The sequence below is a fragment of the Uloborus diversus genome, chromosome 5 (genome assembly GCF_026930045.1).
Source record: "Uloborus diversus isolate 005 chromosome 5, Udiv.v.3.1, whole genome shotgun sequence".
NCBI lineage: Eukaryota > Metazoa > Arthropoda > Arachnida > Araneae > Uloboridae > Uloborus > Uloborus diversus.
This window is the reverse complement of record NC_072735.1, coordinates 137,202,167-137,217,688: the sequence shown is the minus strand read 5'-3', so window position 1 is coordinate 137,217,688 and position 15,522 is coordinate 137,202,167. Positions and strand designations below refer to the sequence as shown.

Here is a 15,522-nt window from a genome sequence, read left to right as displayed (position 1 = left end):
CTTACACAAGTCATTCTTTTTTTTTTCAATTCTCAATCAATTTTAGATGGCGATGCATGGTGAAAGTTTTTGTCCGTCTGTTAAGCGATTCTCTTCTCTTCTTATGAGAAATGTTGCCCGGTAACTAGACTTTTTTATTCTATTAAAAGCTTTTCATTTTTAATTTATTTTCAACATTTTAGAAGTTTCATGCCATTTTACTAATGATGCATTTGTCTTTTAGCTCTCTTGTAATAAATGCAGTAACAAACTATTTACTATTTATGGGAAAACTTGTCATTGTATCCATTACAGGTATTTTTTTTTAATTTATTTTGTATTACAGTGCATGATGAATTTATTTTTAAGAGAGTTTATTAACTTAACAGAAAGAAGAGATAAAATCATCATAGTTGAAAATCAATTGTAGAACATAGTTGATTCTACTTTTGGTCCATCTTTTGAAATTGTTGATTTTTATTATATAGGTCAGAATACTTTCAATTTCTTTCATTACATTTTTTTTTTTTTTTTTGAAGCAGTTTTATTAGCTGCACAACGCTAGATCGGTGGTGCTGGGTCAAGCAGGTCATTGCTGTGTTGGCCACTGAGATCCCCAAATCTAATCCCTTGTAGTTTTTTTTTTTTTTTTGTCTCTACATTTTCACTAGTTTTGTCTATAACAAATGTCCATCAGAACCGCCCTGTTTGAATTTGTTACGAATAGAGGTAAATTATTTTTTCAAAAAGTATTTGTAACCTTAATTTGCATTAGTTTTTTCTCATTCATTCTTTTTGTTTGCAACAAGACCATGTCTGCAGAATATGCAAATTGCCAGTAGCATTTAAAGTTCTGGCACTGGACTTCATTCTCTTCCTTTTCAGTTTTAAACCCAAGTCGGACTTGGTTGTTTTCCGGGCGGCTCAGTGGAGTTTGTCCGTTTTTGACAATAGCTTCAGCTTTTTGCTCTTGACATGAATATCATAACCCTATATATTTAAAATATCTTTTCATGCTTTGACGAAGAAGGTTTGTTTCAGAAGTCATTCAAAGTACGACTACTTAGCTTATTTTCAATATTTAGTTTAACAACATGTCACTGTATATATCACAGCCCAAATAAACAAGTTATTTTTAACATTGGCTCTTAGTGTTTCATGAGATAAAAATATAAGATGGATGCAGTTTTTTAATGAGCAGGATCTCATTTACAAGGATCTAGCGTGTCAGGATCTTTTGAACCTGGTGTAGGCTTTCCTACACCATGAGGATAGGTAACAACAATAGCAACATAAGATACTTTTTCAAGAACTATCACACGTCCTGGTTGAGCTTCCACTAAAAGCTAATAGACTGAGCACTCATAAAAGCTCACAGCTTAACAGACTTTGTTAGAGACAAAATTTGCCTCTATTTCTCCTTGACTTACTCCTGTTAGTCATCGAGAAATAGAGGCAACTCCCTGAAGCAGTGCATAACTGAAGAGCTTTAATCATTAGCAAAGTATATTCTATCATGAGTGTAGCTGGAACTAGAATACTGCATAGATACTTTTTTGTATTACAGTAGATCCACACATCTGTAGGAACTTGCTTGGATAACATAAGTTTCACTGCAGGTTTGATTTGTTAAAATAAAGTAATTACAATGTTCCACAGTTACCTCGTTCAATGCAAAAAACCCTGTTTTTAGAGCCTTAAGTTTTACTGTCATTATATTTCCCCTTTCTTTTTCTCACAATACCTTTCTCTTTCAGCTGTGACTTCGTACTACATTTTTGCTACTAAACAAAATATTTATAAAGGCATTCCAGTTCTCAACTTTTATCTGTTACCACCTATAGTAAGTGTTTATTTGACTTTCCAGTAACAATTGAGGCAGTGAGAATAAAAGGAATGTAAATGGACCTCCTCTATATCTAATATATAGAAGAAAATATTGGATTCGTGCAAATTTTTGAATTTCGAATTTTGACAGATTCAAACGTGCTGAGGTCTGCTGAGTCCATTTCGACCATTTTTGGAAAATGTCTGTCTGTGTGTGTGTGTCATGTATGTGTGTGATCAGTTTTTTGTGGCCACTCTACAGCAAAAACTACCGCATGAAATCTAACGAAATTTGGTACACGTATGTGCCCCTATGTGAACTTGTGCCTATTTGTTTTTGGCGCAAATTCCTCCAGGGGGTGGAGCAATGGGATGTTTTTTGAGTTATGCGTGCTTGCTATTCCTCAGGAAGTAACTGGTGGAATCAAACAAAATTTGGTCCATATGTTGTCCCTAACAGGTAGAGGTGCTGATTCACTTTTGGTGTCAATAGCTCAAATGGGGGTTGAGCTCTAGAACGTTTTTTGTCGTCAATTGTGACTGCTGTATCTCAAGAAATAATAAACAGAATCAAACAAAAGTTTATCAACAAGTATCCCTTAGAGGGTATTACAGCTGATTCTATTTTGCCGTCAACAGCTGAAAGGGGGGGGGTGCAATGGAACGTTTTTTTTTTCCATTGTGAGTGCCATATCTCAAGAAGTAATGCTATGTTCTGGAAGAAATTTGGAATATATGTGAATCCATATGTAAACAAGCGTTGGATCAATTTTGGCGCCAATCGCTCCAAGAGGTACTGATTTTTTTTTTTTTTTTGCGAATAAAAGCAGCTTTATTAATGCAACAATAAGAAAGATAAATCGTAATAAACTGTCGTCTGCATATTTCTCGTGATTTTAATTGTATGGAAATGATTGGAAATATTATCTCAAAATTATTTAAAATTTATAGCTGTTGCCATCTTATGTTTGTTAACAAATAAAATACTTGTAATTAATTCAAGCAAGTCTTCTAAAATAACTTTCAATTTTCGCTCTTTGCTTTGATTTTGAGATAATTTCAGAGGTTGGGATGGTCGTCAAGTTTTTGCATGTGTAATTTTGTTTCTGTTGAGAATATTGCTTCCTCGTCAATCATGGGGAGGGATCAGAATTATAAGAAAGATATAGAAGCAAGTTTCATGATAGCCTCAACATACTAGTTTTAATTTTTGAATGAAATGCATTTTAAGTTGTGGTCCTAGGTAGGCTTTCATTGAATTTTTTTTCTAAATCATGATGTATTATAGCAGCACCTACCAGGGCTACTTGTCAGTGGCGGCGCAAGAGCAAAAATAGATGTCTGCAATGCACAGTTTTGCGAGGCCCTTTTAATCATAAAATATTCTCAGACAAATAATTGAATTCATGGAATTAATTTATGTACTAACTATTGGTACTTGAGTTCCTAATTCACTTAACTGCTAGGACAAAAACATTTCATGACCAGTAGCGCAATCAAAAAGAAGTTTTTCTGGTGGTGGGAGAAGGAGGGTAGCACATTGAAGGGGAAAAAAATGACCTGATAGAAAGGGGGGTCCAGGGGGTTCTCCCCCGTAAAAATTTTTAAATTTGTAGTTTGAAAATGCCATTTTAAGCTTTCTTTGCTGATGTTAGGGGAAAAGAGGTACAGAGGTCTCGGTGAAAATTTCTAGAAATTGAAGCCTTAAAAAACGCAATTATGGGCCATCTTTATTGACTTTCGGGTCAGAGACTGTCCCAAATCAATTCTTAAAAAAATAAATAAATAAATAAATTTTTAAAAAAAGGTCAAAATCAATCCCCTGAAAATTCTCTAAATTGAAGTTTCAAAAACAGAATTTTGGACAAGGAAGGGAGCTCTTCCATCGAAAAATTTTGAAAATTATAGTCCTAAAAACTTTAGCAATATTTTATATTTAGGAGCCATTCCACTTAAACTTTTTGTTAATGTAGTTTAAAAAACCTAATTGCTTATGATATAAAAAAAGGCGGTATGCGGATGCTTGCCCGAATATTTTCTGAAATTCAAGCCTTCAAAATGCAATTATAAGGCCTTATTTTGTAATTTTAGGCTCGGTAATTTCTGAAATTCAAGCTATAAAAACGCAATTTTAAACAATTTTTTGATGTTGTTGAGTATTTGGGGGCTTTAAGCTGGAAATATTGCGAAATTAAAGACCTGGAAATGAAATTTCAAATGCTCCATAGTCCATAATGCTTTCGGTGTGTGTGTGTGTATGGGGGGGGGGGGAGTTCGAAAGAACAGCATTTTGAATATTTTCTTATTTTTAGACGAACATAGGAAACAATAGAAAAAAGAAAAGAAATAGGACAGGGGTGGGGGGAATAGAGTTAGCTGATGAATAAGCTGTAGCTATTGAATATTTTTACTTCAGGCCCCGACAGAATTGGGCCCTGCATTTGCTAAGACTGGCTCTGTGCAGTATCCCCTGCACACACTATTTTGATTACTTTTGTGTCTGTTGTATTTAATAAGAGCTTCAATTGAAAACATGGAAATTTCTTTAAACTTCTGAGAATTTTGCGAGGCCCTATCTGCGCGAGGCCTTCGGCAGTCGCCGATGCCTAGCGCCGCCACTGCTACTTGTACTATCTCTTGCTCCAAGACAAAGGAGGGGTTCACCTACCATTTGTACTGGTAATCTCCAAATTTGGCACTTATATCCTTTTGCTTCTCACTGTCTCAATTGTCCTTTAAATTGAAATGTTAGTGGGAGTTTATTATTAAGCATAAGGATTCTAACAAAGATATGGTTTTTTTTAAACAGAGCATCGCTCTTATTTCTATTGCTTGCATTTCTTCTCTTTTTCTATTGCATTCATTCAGTCACAAATAGGCAAAAAAATAAAGTATTGTAAACAGGTTTTTAATATCCTCAAAAGTTTTTTAAATTTTCCTCTAGTATCATTAACAAATGCAAAAGTGACTGCCAACAACAGGCTTTGGACCCAGCTTGGCTGATCCTAGTCAATTTATTAGTCCACAGCGAAGATCAATGGCTCTCATAAATCGATCTACTCCCTTGCTGGTTACTACCTCTTTTGATAAGCTATTCCAAGTGCCTACTACCCTATTTAAAGCAGTAATAGTTTCTATTTCCAGATTAGGCTGAGATTTGAACAGCTTAAGACAATGACCCCTTGTCTGCTTTCCATGCAAAAATTTAACCCATTTACATCCTTCATTTTGATAATTTTAAGGAACTGAATTATGTCCCCCTGATTTGTGTATAATTAACATAACAAATTCCCACCTGCCTTCTAAGAATAATGAAACTATTAATCCCCTTGAAAATAGATGAGTAGGGTTGGTTGGGGTAGGTGAAACCACGATTTAGAGAACTGTTCGTTTTTGAAACCATGTTTACAAAAGTATTAAAGAAAAAAATCTTGGACTTTGTTAATAAGCATAAGTTCATGATTATTTCCTAAACTAATGCTTTAATTATTAAAGATGTTAATTTATTGTTTCTAACTTTACTGGTTTCTAAAAACTTTTTTTTTTTTTAATATCTGTTGTTCCACTGGTCAGAATGCCTTTAAATTTGGTATTTAGGTTTATTGTAGCCTTTAAAACTAACTCATTTATGTAGTAAAAAATAGGGATTTCTAAACAAAACATTATAAGTTTTTGTTCATTTTACTTTGTATATGGTCCTTTATCAAAATTTTATGTCAAGTTTTAAAGAAGACTTTAATCCATGTTGATTGATATCTTTCTTTATTTCTTAATAAATGTAATAGTTAAATAATTAAAAAGGGTTTTTTTCTGATTACTGTACCTAACAAAATTTTGTGTGTAGCTGGTTTCTAAAAACTTAAGTAGATTTATTAATTTATACACTGGTCCCTGAGAAGCTACTCAAGGCCCGAAAAAATGTTTGAAGCACATGACTGTAAATGATCACACCTTAAAAAAGCTCCCTTGCTTACTGTAGGATGCCTTTTGTTTAACTTGAAGGTAATCACAAGATGTTTGCAAATAATTAGGGATCACCAAATACCATATTCTGTGGAAGGCCAAATATTTGGTTTAACTGCTTTAACAGTAATATTTATTTTTTAATGCCACTTTAAAGTAGAAAATATTTATAGATTTTCTTTCTTTTGAAAATCATTCCAAAAACAAATTAATATAGTAAATGACTAATTTTGTTTGTATTTATCTGTAATTCTAATTATTTTCTTTCCTGATATATGATTTGATAACCGATTACAATGGTAACATGTTATGTTATAAATAAAAGATCTTGCATTTATAGTAATTGTACCTCAGTTGCTAAAAATATCATTACAAATTACAATTTATTCAAGGGGTTTTCTGCTATCTTAGTCTTTTCAGTAACTGATCAACTACTAATAACAATAACATATAATTAAACATCTGAGTGTTTTCTCTTCAATTAAAGTTGCTTTGAATATGACAATATTAGTATCTGACATTTGAATTGATTTAGCACTACAGTATGTTACTATAACTTTCATTCACTGTAGAAAAAAAAATGAATTTGCTTACACCAATTGTCGAATATTAAAGTTTGTTTACTATTCCGTTGCCCCGATTTAAAACTATTTGGGTGAAAAATATGTTTGGTTTGTCTGCCCAATAGGCAGCGTACCAAATATTTTGAGGATCTCTACGAATAATTGTTAACAGTATAAATGGATACATGAAAACATCATTTTAAAAATGAGTTTCTTGTAGCATAATTTTTCATAAATAATTTCAGTTAAAGTTTTTTTTTTTTTTTGTTTTTTTTTTTGTTTTTTTTTTTTGTTTTTTCCCCCCCTGACACCCCAAAACATTATCCTTGCAAATTTTCATGTATTCTAACCATGACGAAATGTTTTTACTTGTTGCATTCTAACTATAATGCATAACATATTTAAATTAAATTTCTTAAAGTACAATACCTTTTAGGAATTGAATTAACCCTTTAAAAAAAACAATGCTCTTTAGCAGAGCTACCAAAAAGCTTTCAAAAGCAAAATTAGGGAAGGTTATTCAAAAATTCATAATCAGAAACTGAGCAAAGAAAAATGGCTGTTGAAGTTTTGAACTGTATAACAAACTTCGGTGAACACTTTTCCCCCTAAAGTCACCATTTAGAAGTAGTGACTGCAAATTTTGTTAAGTCCCTATTAGTACCTATTTTTACTCTGTTTTTTTGTACACAATCCTCTTTGATTTGCAAATCTTCAAATAAATGAATATCTCAAAAAGCTTTTTTTTTTAAACTTCCATGGTATTTTATTGAATATTGTGAGTTGTAATTAGACAAAATAGCATGTATTGCATGTTTAGTAAATTGAAGTGCTGCAATATTTACAATTTAAATTTATTTATTGACAAAATGTAATTCAAATGCTTTCTACATCTCGTTTTCAGTTTATCACCATTGGATCATACCTCATTGCAAAAGCATTTTTCAGCGTCTATGAAATTGCTATTGATACAATGTTCCTGTGTTTTTGTAAGTTGTCGTTTCAATTATTATTCTTTTTTCTTTAAAAACCATACTGTCAGCTGAGCCCTACAACTAGGTAACTAGAAATTTGGAAGAAAAATAAAATATTTAACTTTTGTTGAAAATTTTATTTGAAAGAAAACATAAATACTTTTAATTAAATAAAATTTAGAAACAGGTAAACTTTTACTGAATTGATATGGTTTCCTCCAGGGTTCGCCAATATATATCATGATATATATCACGATATTTATCTGATATTTATTTTGAAAATATCATGATATTTTGATATTTTCAATATTTATTTTTTCAACTGCGGTATCTTCAATATAAAAAATATATTAATCGTAGGAATATTTTTCATTTATTATTAAAAATTACCAAAACATTATGTATTAAATTTTTATGATGTGTTAATACATCATTAATATATCAAATTAATATAATATTCCTTTTTTACTTGTATTTTATATTCTAAAATTATTAGAAATGTAACACTTTTAACTCATATTAAAAGTACCTAATTAAATATTAAACATTGTTCAGAAAAAAAGAAAATGCCTTATGACTTTGCACAGACTAATGCATATTTTTTATTTCTGAATCATGAATGTGTAAAAAGAGCTAACAGGAGAAAAATGAGTAAAACAGCTAATGCTAAATTAACTGCATTAAAATTGATTAAAATTTAAGATGAAATATTGGACATAAATAATGAAAGAAACTTTAATTGTAAGTCTGCATATGTAATAATAATAATATAATAAAATTGTTTTGATGATTCATTTACGTTTTTGAAGACTAGTTTGTGCTAGTTGAAAATATCAGATACATATCAAAATATCATGATATTTTCGAACCCTGGTTTCCTCATATTTGAAAGTGTAGTAAGTCCATTTTTAAAAAAACTAAAGGTAATGGATAATACTTACTGCCTGACTGAACACTTGAGGGCTAGTAAAAACTTTGAGAAAACGGGTAAAGTGAAATAATGGGAATGTAAATACAGCAAACCATTATTAATGCATAGCCAATTAAACCAGACTTCACTCAATCTGGACAGCCTTTTAGATGTACATACTGTATAACTAAAAGGCGAGTTAGCTCAGTGATGTATTTTTGTAGGTGAATTTTGTATTTTTGTAATGTATTTTTATAATTTTCTCATATGCAGTTTTATATTTCGTTCTCTTGAATTCAAAATGCAATATTTACTGTGCACAGTAATGGGAATTATGGTTAAAAAAATAATTTTAGAAAAACAGTGTGGAAAGACAAAAAGGTTTGTCCTCAAGTCGTTAAAGAAGAGTTTGGCATCTACTGAAAAGTACTCAACTAGGAAAATTATAAAGACAGGTTTAAATATTAGTCAAAAAATGATGCATATTACAATTGAAGGTCTGAGAGTTTTATTTATTGCTCAATTTATTTGCACAGATGAGACATTTTTATGCATATTTTTGCACTCTGTTCTCGGTATTTTAAACTTTGACTTTTAATTGTGGTATGTTCGAATACAAGGAACCACCATGTACATAATGTGAAGTACCAACTTTCCAAAACGGCTTTTTGTATTAAAAAAATTAATGATTTGTGTGACCCCTAACAGTCACACTTAGTTTAAAATACCGGGAACAGATTGCAAATATATGCATAAAAATGTCTCATTTGTGCTAATAAACTGAGCATTATACTGCAAAATTGGTCAAACTTCAGCAAGGAAGTCATGTGCTTGGATAACCAATAGATACAAGTAATTTTTCCGACAAAGCAAGTAAAATTTGGATGGACCAAATGGATGGAAAAACTATTGGCATGATTTAAGAAAAGGAAAAAAAAACTAAATATAAAACAGAACCTGAGCCTACAAAAAGTAATTTCTTCCATGAAAACAAGAATATTTGAAGTAATTTGAAGAAAAGATTTCACAAGCTTCCAAATGTTTGTAATTTTGTATTACATGCTATTTTCTATGTTGGCCTAAAAACATGTTTCAGACCAATATTTAACACATAATATCGGTCTGAAATATTTTCTGATATAGGTACAAATCAAAATTTTGCTTTTTTTTCTTTTTTGTTATTTAGGATTAATTATTATCACATAGATGTTCAGTTTGCAGCACCCACTATAGTTAATTGGAGTTGTGAATTAGTATATGTTAATTTTTCGCGATTGCATGAAATTAAAATTCTACTGCTTGTAATATGAACTAACATTTTCTTTTTCGAATTAACAGGCGTATCATTTTGTTTGTTTTTTTTCCAGTGGAGGACTGCGAAAGAAACGATGGTAGTGAAGGAAGGCCTTATTATATGTCTAAAGCATTGATGAGCATTTTCCAAGGGAGCAAGAGGTACAAAGAACCAGGAACTGTCAGCTACCATTGACTAATTTTCACTGCTCTGAAAAGAGTTATGTCATGGTTGTTATATACAAAAATACAAGAGTTTTACTAGTCATTGTTTGAAGTTTATTTTACCCCAAAAAGAATGTACAAATGGTACATTCATATAAAATTATTAGTTGCAACATTTTTTAAATTTTACAACAAATATTTGCTTTAATTTATTTAAGATTTTGAAACTATACCTTTACCCTTTCAAATGTAATTTTAATGTGTTTTTTCTTGAAGTTGTTACTTGGGTAAAAAAATAAAATAAAATAAAGTGTACCAAGCCTATGTTTTAAAATTGTATTTTGAAATTAAAAAAAAACTTATTATTGTCTTTGTAAAGTTTTTTTTTTCGACCCAAGAATTTTTTGTGTCGATATTATTTCGAACAATATAACCATGAATTTCAGAAACATTTTTATATTAAAATGAATATTAAATCTATGCTTTTATTTAATTCTCTTCACATTGGAAGTTGTCTAACGATATTTTTTTCATATTAACAATATTTTTTTAAGAACTGTTCACATTATTATTTAAAACTAACAATAAAAAGGGAGAGGGAGGGTGTTCCAATTCGAAAAATCATTTCAGTGTTGAATTTTTCTTCTTTAATTTATAAAAGAAGTTGAAAAATAAATACTACTGGTATGTTTTTAAAAACAGCAGAAATTTGTAACTAATTAGCATTTATGAGAGTCACCTATTTTCATATCAAATAACTAAAAAGAGGAGAATGATTAAAGTTATTTTTCTAAAGCTATAACAATCCAGTTTGCAAAAAACCTTTGCAGGAGTTGTTAACATTTATTCTTCTAACTTCAAATCATTTTGATTCTTGATACCAAAAGCAAAACCAAATATTATTAAATGTTACTGCTTATTAAATATCGATCTGAAATTAAAATGAGATTTAAAAGAAAAAATAAAAGTTAGCTAAAAACAAGAAAAATAAACACCTCACCGAAATAAATGCATTCTAAATGTTTTAAATAAATCAATGAAAAACCTGAATTCTCTGCAAATAATTATTTTTCCTAACTCACCCTTGAATAAAGAATTAAATTTATATTCAAATAAGAAAGAGAGAAAAAAAAGGGGTTAAATCATTTTTTTTTACAGTAACATATAGTTTGCTTATTTTTCACCAACTGAAGAAAACTGCCAAAACCATTATTTTTTTCACACATGTGCTTTAAAAGGCTTTTGAAGAAAGGCTTTAACAGAAAAAACTGGGAATTTTTTTTTTTTTTTTTAAATTAACATTAGCAGTTTGAAAAGAATTTCTGCAGAACCAAACCTTTTCTGCGAATGCCGGTTGTCTATATTACAGGGTTCGTACGGGTCGTGGAAAGTCATGGCAAAAAAATAAGCAAATTTCAGACCTGGAAAAGTCATGGAAAATTTAAATTTTCAGTCTAAGTCATGGAAATTTATTTTCAGTCATGGAAAAATGTTCTGGGAAAAAAGTAACAGTAGCTAAAAAGAGTATTTAAAATCTTGAGTGATTTAGTATTGCACCATGAAAGCTATTTAAACTGGAAAATTGAGCGATCTCAAAAAACATTGCTTCCAAGTTCGTTTCCATCACTCCTAAATCTTTATTTTAAAATTTATCAGAGTTTATCTCAATTTGTTGAAGGTTTTGGACAATCTTTAGTCAGGCGATAAAATACAGAAATAGGGGAATTCTAATGCTCAAAAACAGTAGTGCCCAATATACGGCCCGCAAAACTAATCCATGCTACCCACTGGTACGTTCAGTGTCATTATTCAAACATGTTCTGGAATTTTGGAACCTATTAATTTATATGCATTTGAAAATGTACAAATAAGTAAACAAGTACATTTAAATCAAAAGATTTATTTACTATGAAATGTTTTATTTTAATTTTTTTTAAATAAATATCTGGTTTAGCAACATGAATTTACTAAAGAATGTAGCTTTATTTTAAAGAACCAAAAAATTGTCAAGTTGACACTAAAAGGCAACTTTTGAAGCAAACTTATTGAAACTTAGTAATGATTCATTCAACCTTTTCCCCAATCATTATCATTTTGCCTGTTTATAAAAAAAATAGTCGACATTTTAGCATCATTCACTGTAGTTTTACTTAACTTAAACTTATATGATGAAAACAGGTAAGAATTATTCAGTTTTTTTATATGTACACTGATATTTTTTCAATCAGGTAGTGGCATTCACATAGAAGTTTTGCTAACACTCATTTCCAAAAAAAAAAAAAAAAAATGGCAAGTTTGATATTAAATAGTACTATTCTCTTCATGTAACAAGGTCATGAAAATTTTCATGAAGTCATGAAAAAGTCCTGGAAAAGTCACGGATTTTTTTCATCCAAATAGAGTATGAACCCTGATATTATGCAGGACTGATACTTAGCCTGTTTGAGACAAACCTCAGTTACTCTTTATCTCCCCATTTTCTATCATTACATTTTCCCTTATAGGTCTAACTCAAGTCTGTATCATTTTTCAGTAATTCATCTGCGTTGCCACTATAAGGAAGTGTTTTAAAACTTCAAAGAATGAAATAGAACATGTTTTATGAAACTATAGGGCCAGGAAAAAATAATCATGCTCTATTAATTGATAATTAAATATACATATTGTAAATATTATTTAAATTGGTCTTATTTGAAATGCTTGATAACCTGCCCAAGAGTAGTCCTTGAACCATAAACAATGTACTAATATAATATTAACAGAGACGCATAGGATTCTAATTTTACTGAATGATAAAAAACATGATCTTACACGCATATCATACATAGGTATTTAACATCTAATGAGAAGTTAGGTATCATTTAAGTTTTTTTAAATGAAAAAAGAATATGTTGCAAAAAAACTTCCAAATTTTTCGAATCGTCAGCAAAATTTACAGAATAAGGAAGTACGAAACACGAAATGTCATCATTATTTCTTCACAAGCTAGACAGATTAAATTTCAGGAACACTTTTGGCATGTTTTCGAGTTTTTGCGTCTTTTAGTGGGGAGGGGGTGGCAAATTTCAAATCTGCCTAGGGGTGACATTGAGCTAAATTCAGCTTCGAGAATGACTACTATAAATTTGCACTCTAATAAAAACAGAGCCGGCCTTAGCACATGCGGGGCCCGATTAGAGAAATCTGGCGGGGCCCCTTACAGATTGGTCGTACAAATTTGAGAAGTGCTGACCGATTTTTTTTTTTAAATTCAGGCAAGGATTCGAAACTCCCGCAATTATCCGTCTTCCTTCAAATTTCTATATCATGTTCGATTTTTACTTTTTTTACTTCTTAAGAAACGCATGAATGAATGGCAACAAAAATTAGTGTACATTTTAAAAACGTAAGAAAAGTAGCTCTGAGAATCTTTATGCCCAATCACATGCAGTTGGTGCACGAGAAAATTGGGGTGTCAAAACTGGGGTGTGGGACTGAGGGAATGGCTTCCCAGATGCTGAATTTTTCTTCCTTTTTTTTTGTAAAATTGGATGATATTATGGGAGCTTAACATGACTGAATAAATAACCTCCAGAAAGTTTGGAATATTGTCTCCAAAACTGGGACGGATGGTCACCGTAGACTTCTCTCTTCCAATTCTTAGTTCGCTTATTGTGAAATAACTTGATAAAAGTCCATTCAGTTGGAGTTTTTAATTTTTATTTTCATGGAATAAATCAAACCACCCAGTAAAAAATCATTTTTCTATCGATCATTATTGTGCAACTTTGAGAAGCGAGAACCCCTTCACCGTTGGAAGTAAGCGGGTAGCGCAATTTATAACTTAGGACAGAAAAGGAAAATGCACCAAAATGTATCTGTCCTAAAAAAAAGTAATTTTAGACCACAAGCAAAAGACCAGACGTCTTTGAGGTGTCAGAAGTGGAACGGAATTGCAGGGAACGGGGGAGCTCTCCTTGGAAATTTTTCAAAATTGAAGTTTAAAAAGGCAGTTTTGGTACGGAGATGAGGTTTGAGGGGGGGGGGGAGAGAAGAGGGACGTTAGAGGTCAGATAAAACACCCACAGTCCCTGGAAGAGTCTTCAAAGCTGATGTCTAAAATCGCAACTTTGGACAATTTTATGTAAACTGAAGGGAGAGGCCGAGGTTCCCCGCCTACCAAATTTTATTTTAAAATTTAAGATAAGTTTAGATTAATTTTGGTAACGATAGGGAATTGGGGGCTCCTCTCAGAAATTTTTGTCCTCATTAGATGATGTTTGATGAAAATGGAAAAGAAAGGAATTTAGTGATCTCCTACGGAAAACTTTCAAAATAGAGGGTTTTATGGCGCAAAAAAACTCAGTTTTATACCCTGTTTGGTAACGATAGGGGAAACGGGAGGAGTTTCCTCCCGGAATTTTTTTTGATACTGAAATGAATTTTATGCTATCCATTTGAAGGAAGGGTTTGAGTGTTTTCTTGTGGTAGTATTTTCTAAAAGGGAAATTTTAAGCTATTGTGCTGATGCTGAAGAAAGGGATCATTAGATAATAAAAATGTTTCAGAGACCTTCCTCATGAAATATTTCGAAATTTGAATCTTAAAAACACTATTTTCGGCTACCTTTAGAGATTTTTTGACCTTGAAGATTTAAAAACCAAATTCCATTCTATATGTATAAACGTTAGAAGAAGAATGGCAATTTGCTTTCTTTAGAATTGTTATGGAGATGTTTTCTGCGTATTAAATACGCAGTATTTGAAGTTTATCATTTATTTATTTATTTTTCAGAATTGCACTTACGTTGGTGTTAATTGTGTAGTAAAAAAATTGGCATTGCTGCTAAGTTTTAAGATTTTTTTTATCAATACTAATAAAGAAAGTAAAAAAATAGTAAAAATAAATATATAAATGAAATTAAAAAGATAGCTTTGGAAATTCCTGAAATTTCGGAGTTTCATGTAAATTTCCGCATTGCCCATGTAATACGAGTAGATCCTGGGATAGGGGTCCTTGACCCTTACGTTATTGCGGACTGCTAACAATCATTAAAAATTTGTACTTTGGTTCCCCACTATCTAGTTCTTTTCTCTTGATCGGAAGTTATAGGATACAGCAGGTATCACCTTAGATATGGATTTAAAAAGTTTTAGCTGGCTATATGTTTTATTTTTTTCTTCAAGAAATTTATTTGAGACTAGTAGTTTTGGACTTAATAGGGATGCTAAAAGCCTCAGGAAATTCCCCCTATACTACCTCAATTGCACTGAAAGTAGCTCCATACCCGCCAGATTAAATATTAGTTAAGCATATAATGATTAATATCAGTTAAGTTCATTTGAACCTTATATTTCCTTTATTTTCTTTTGTGAGAAAAAAATATTTTTTTAGAGCGGGGCCCCTGCTGGCGTGGGGCCGGCTCTGAATAATAAATATATTGAGCTCTTGGTGACAACAATCCATGAAAACATACTTTACATGCACATAGTTTAAATTACTTAAAACATAAAATATGGTCAATTGGTATGAACAAACACCTTTCAATTTTTCTCTTCCTATACACTAAAGTTGACCTAATAGTTTAGGTGCGACTAAATATGAAACTCGTTACATGAGCAACTCATCACTATAAGACAAGTACAGAAGTTAATTTTAAAGCACTTTTTTGGAACTGAAAAATAAATGTAGCACATGATTATCTTTTTCTTAGTTGAGTTAAAGCACAAAATACTATATCTATACTTTTTTTTAATTGAAATTCATTCTAAACTTTTTTTTAATGCTTCGACTATGATCTGCTCATTGATTTTCACATTTAAATTAAGAAATGTTTAAAAGATAATATATCAAATTCACAACGTGTATA

General features: G+C 31.0%; 1 protein-coding gene across 1 annotated transcript; it reads left to right on the top strand.

The window, feature by feature from the left end:
- The first annotated feature begins 228 nt into the window (after window positions 1–228).
- LOC129222435 (choline transporter-like protein 4) lies at window positions 229–9,944 on the top strand. Its single transcript, XM_054856949.1, has 4 exons — window positions 229–294; window positions 1,737–1,822; window positions 7,237–7,321; window positions 9,584–9,944. The coding sequence occupies exons 1-4, from the start codon at window positions 264–266 to the stop codon at window positions 9,703–9,705; spliced, it is 324 nt and encodes a 107-aa protein (XP_054712924.1). The 5' UTR covers window positions 229–263; the 3' UTR covers window positions 9,706–9,944.
- The last annotated feature ends 5,578 nt before the right edge of the window (window positions 9,945–15,522 follow it).

Excerpts from the sequence above, each read along its gene's own strand:
- LOC129222435 (XM_054856949.1), top strand. The coding sequence starts at position 264 with ATGGGAAAACTTGTCATTGTATCCATTACAG. Across the intron at positions 295-1,736 it reads TGTCATTGTATCCATTACAG|CTGTGACTTCGTACTACATT; the intron begins GTATTTTTTTTT and ends TTTCTCTTTCAG. Across the intron at positions 7,322-9,583 it reads TACAATGTTCCTGTGTTTTT|TGGAGGACTGCGAAAGAAAC; the intron begins GTAAGTTGTCGT and ends TTTTTTTTCCAG.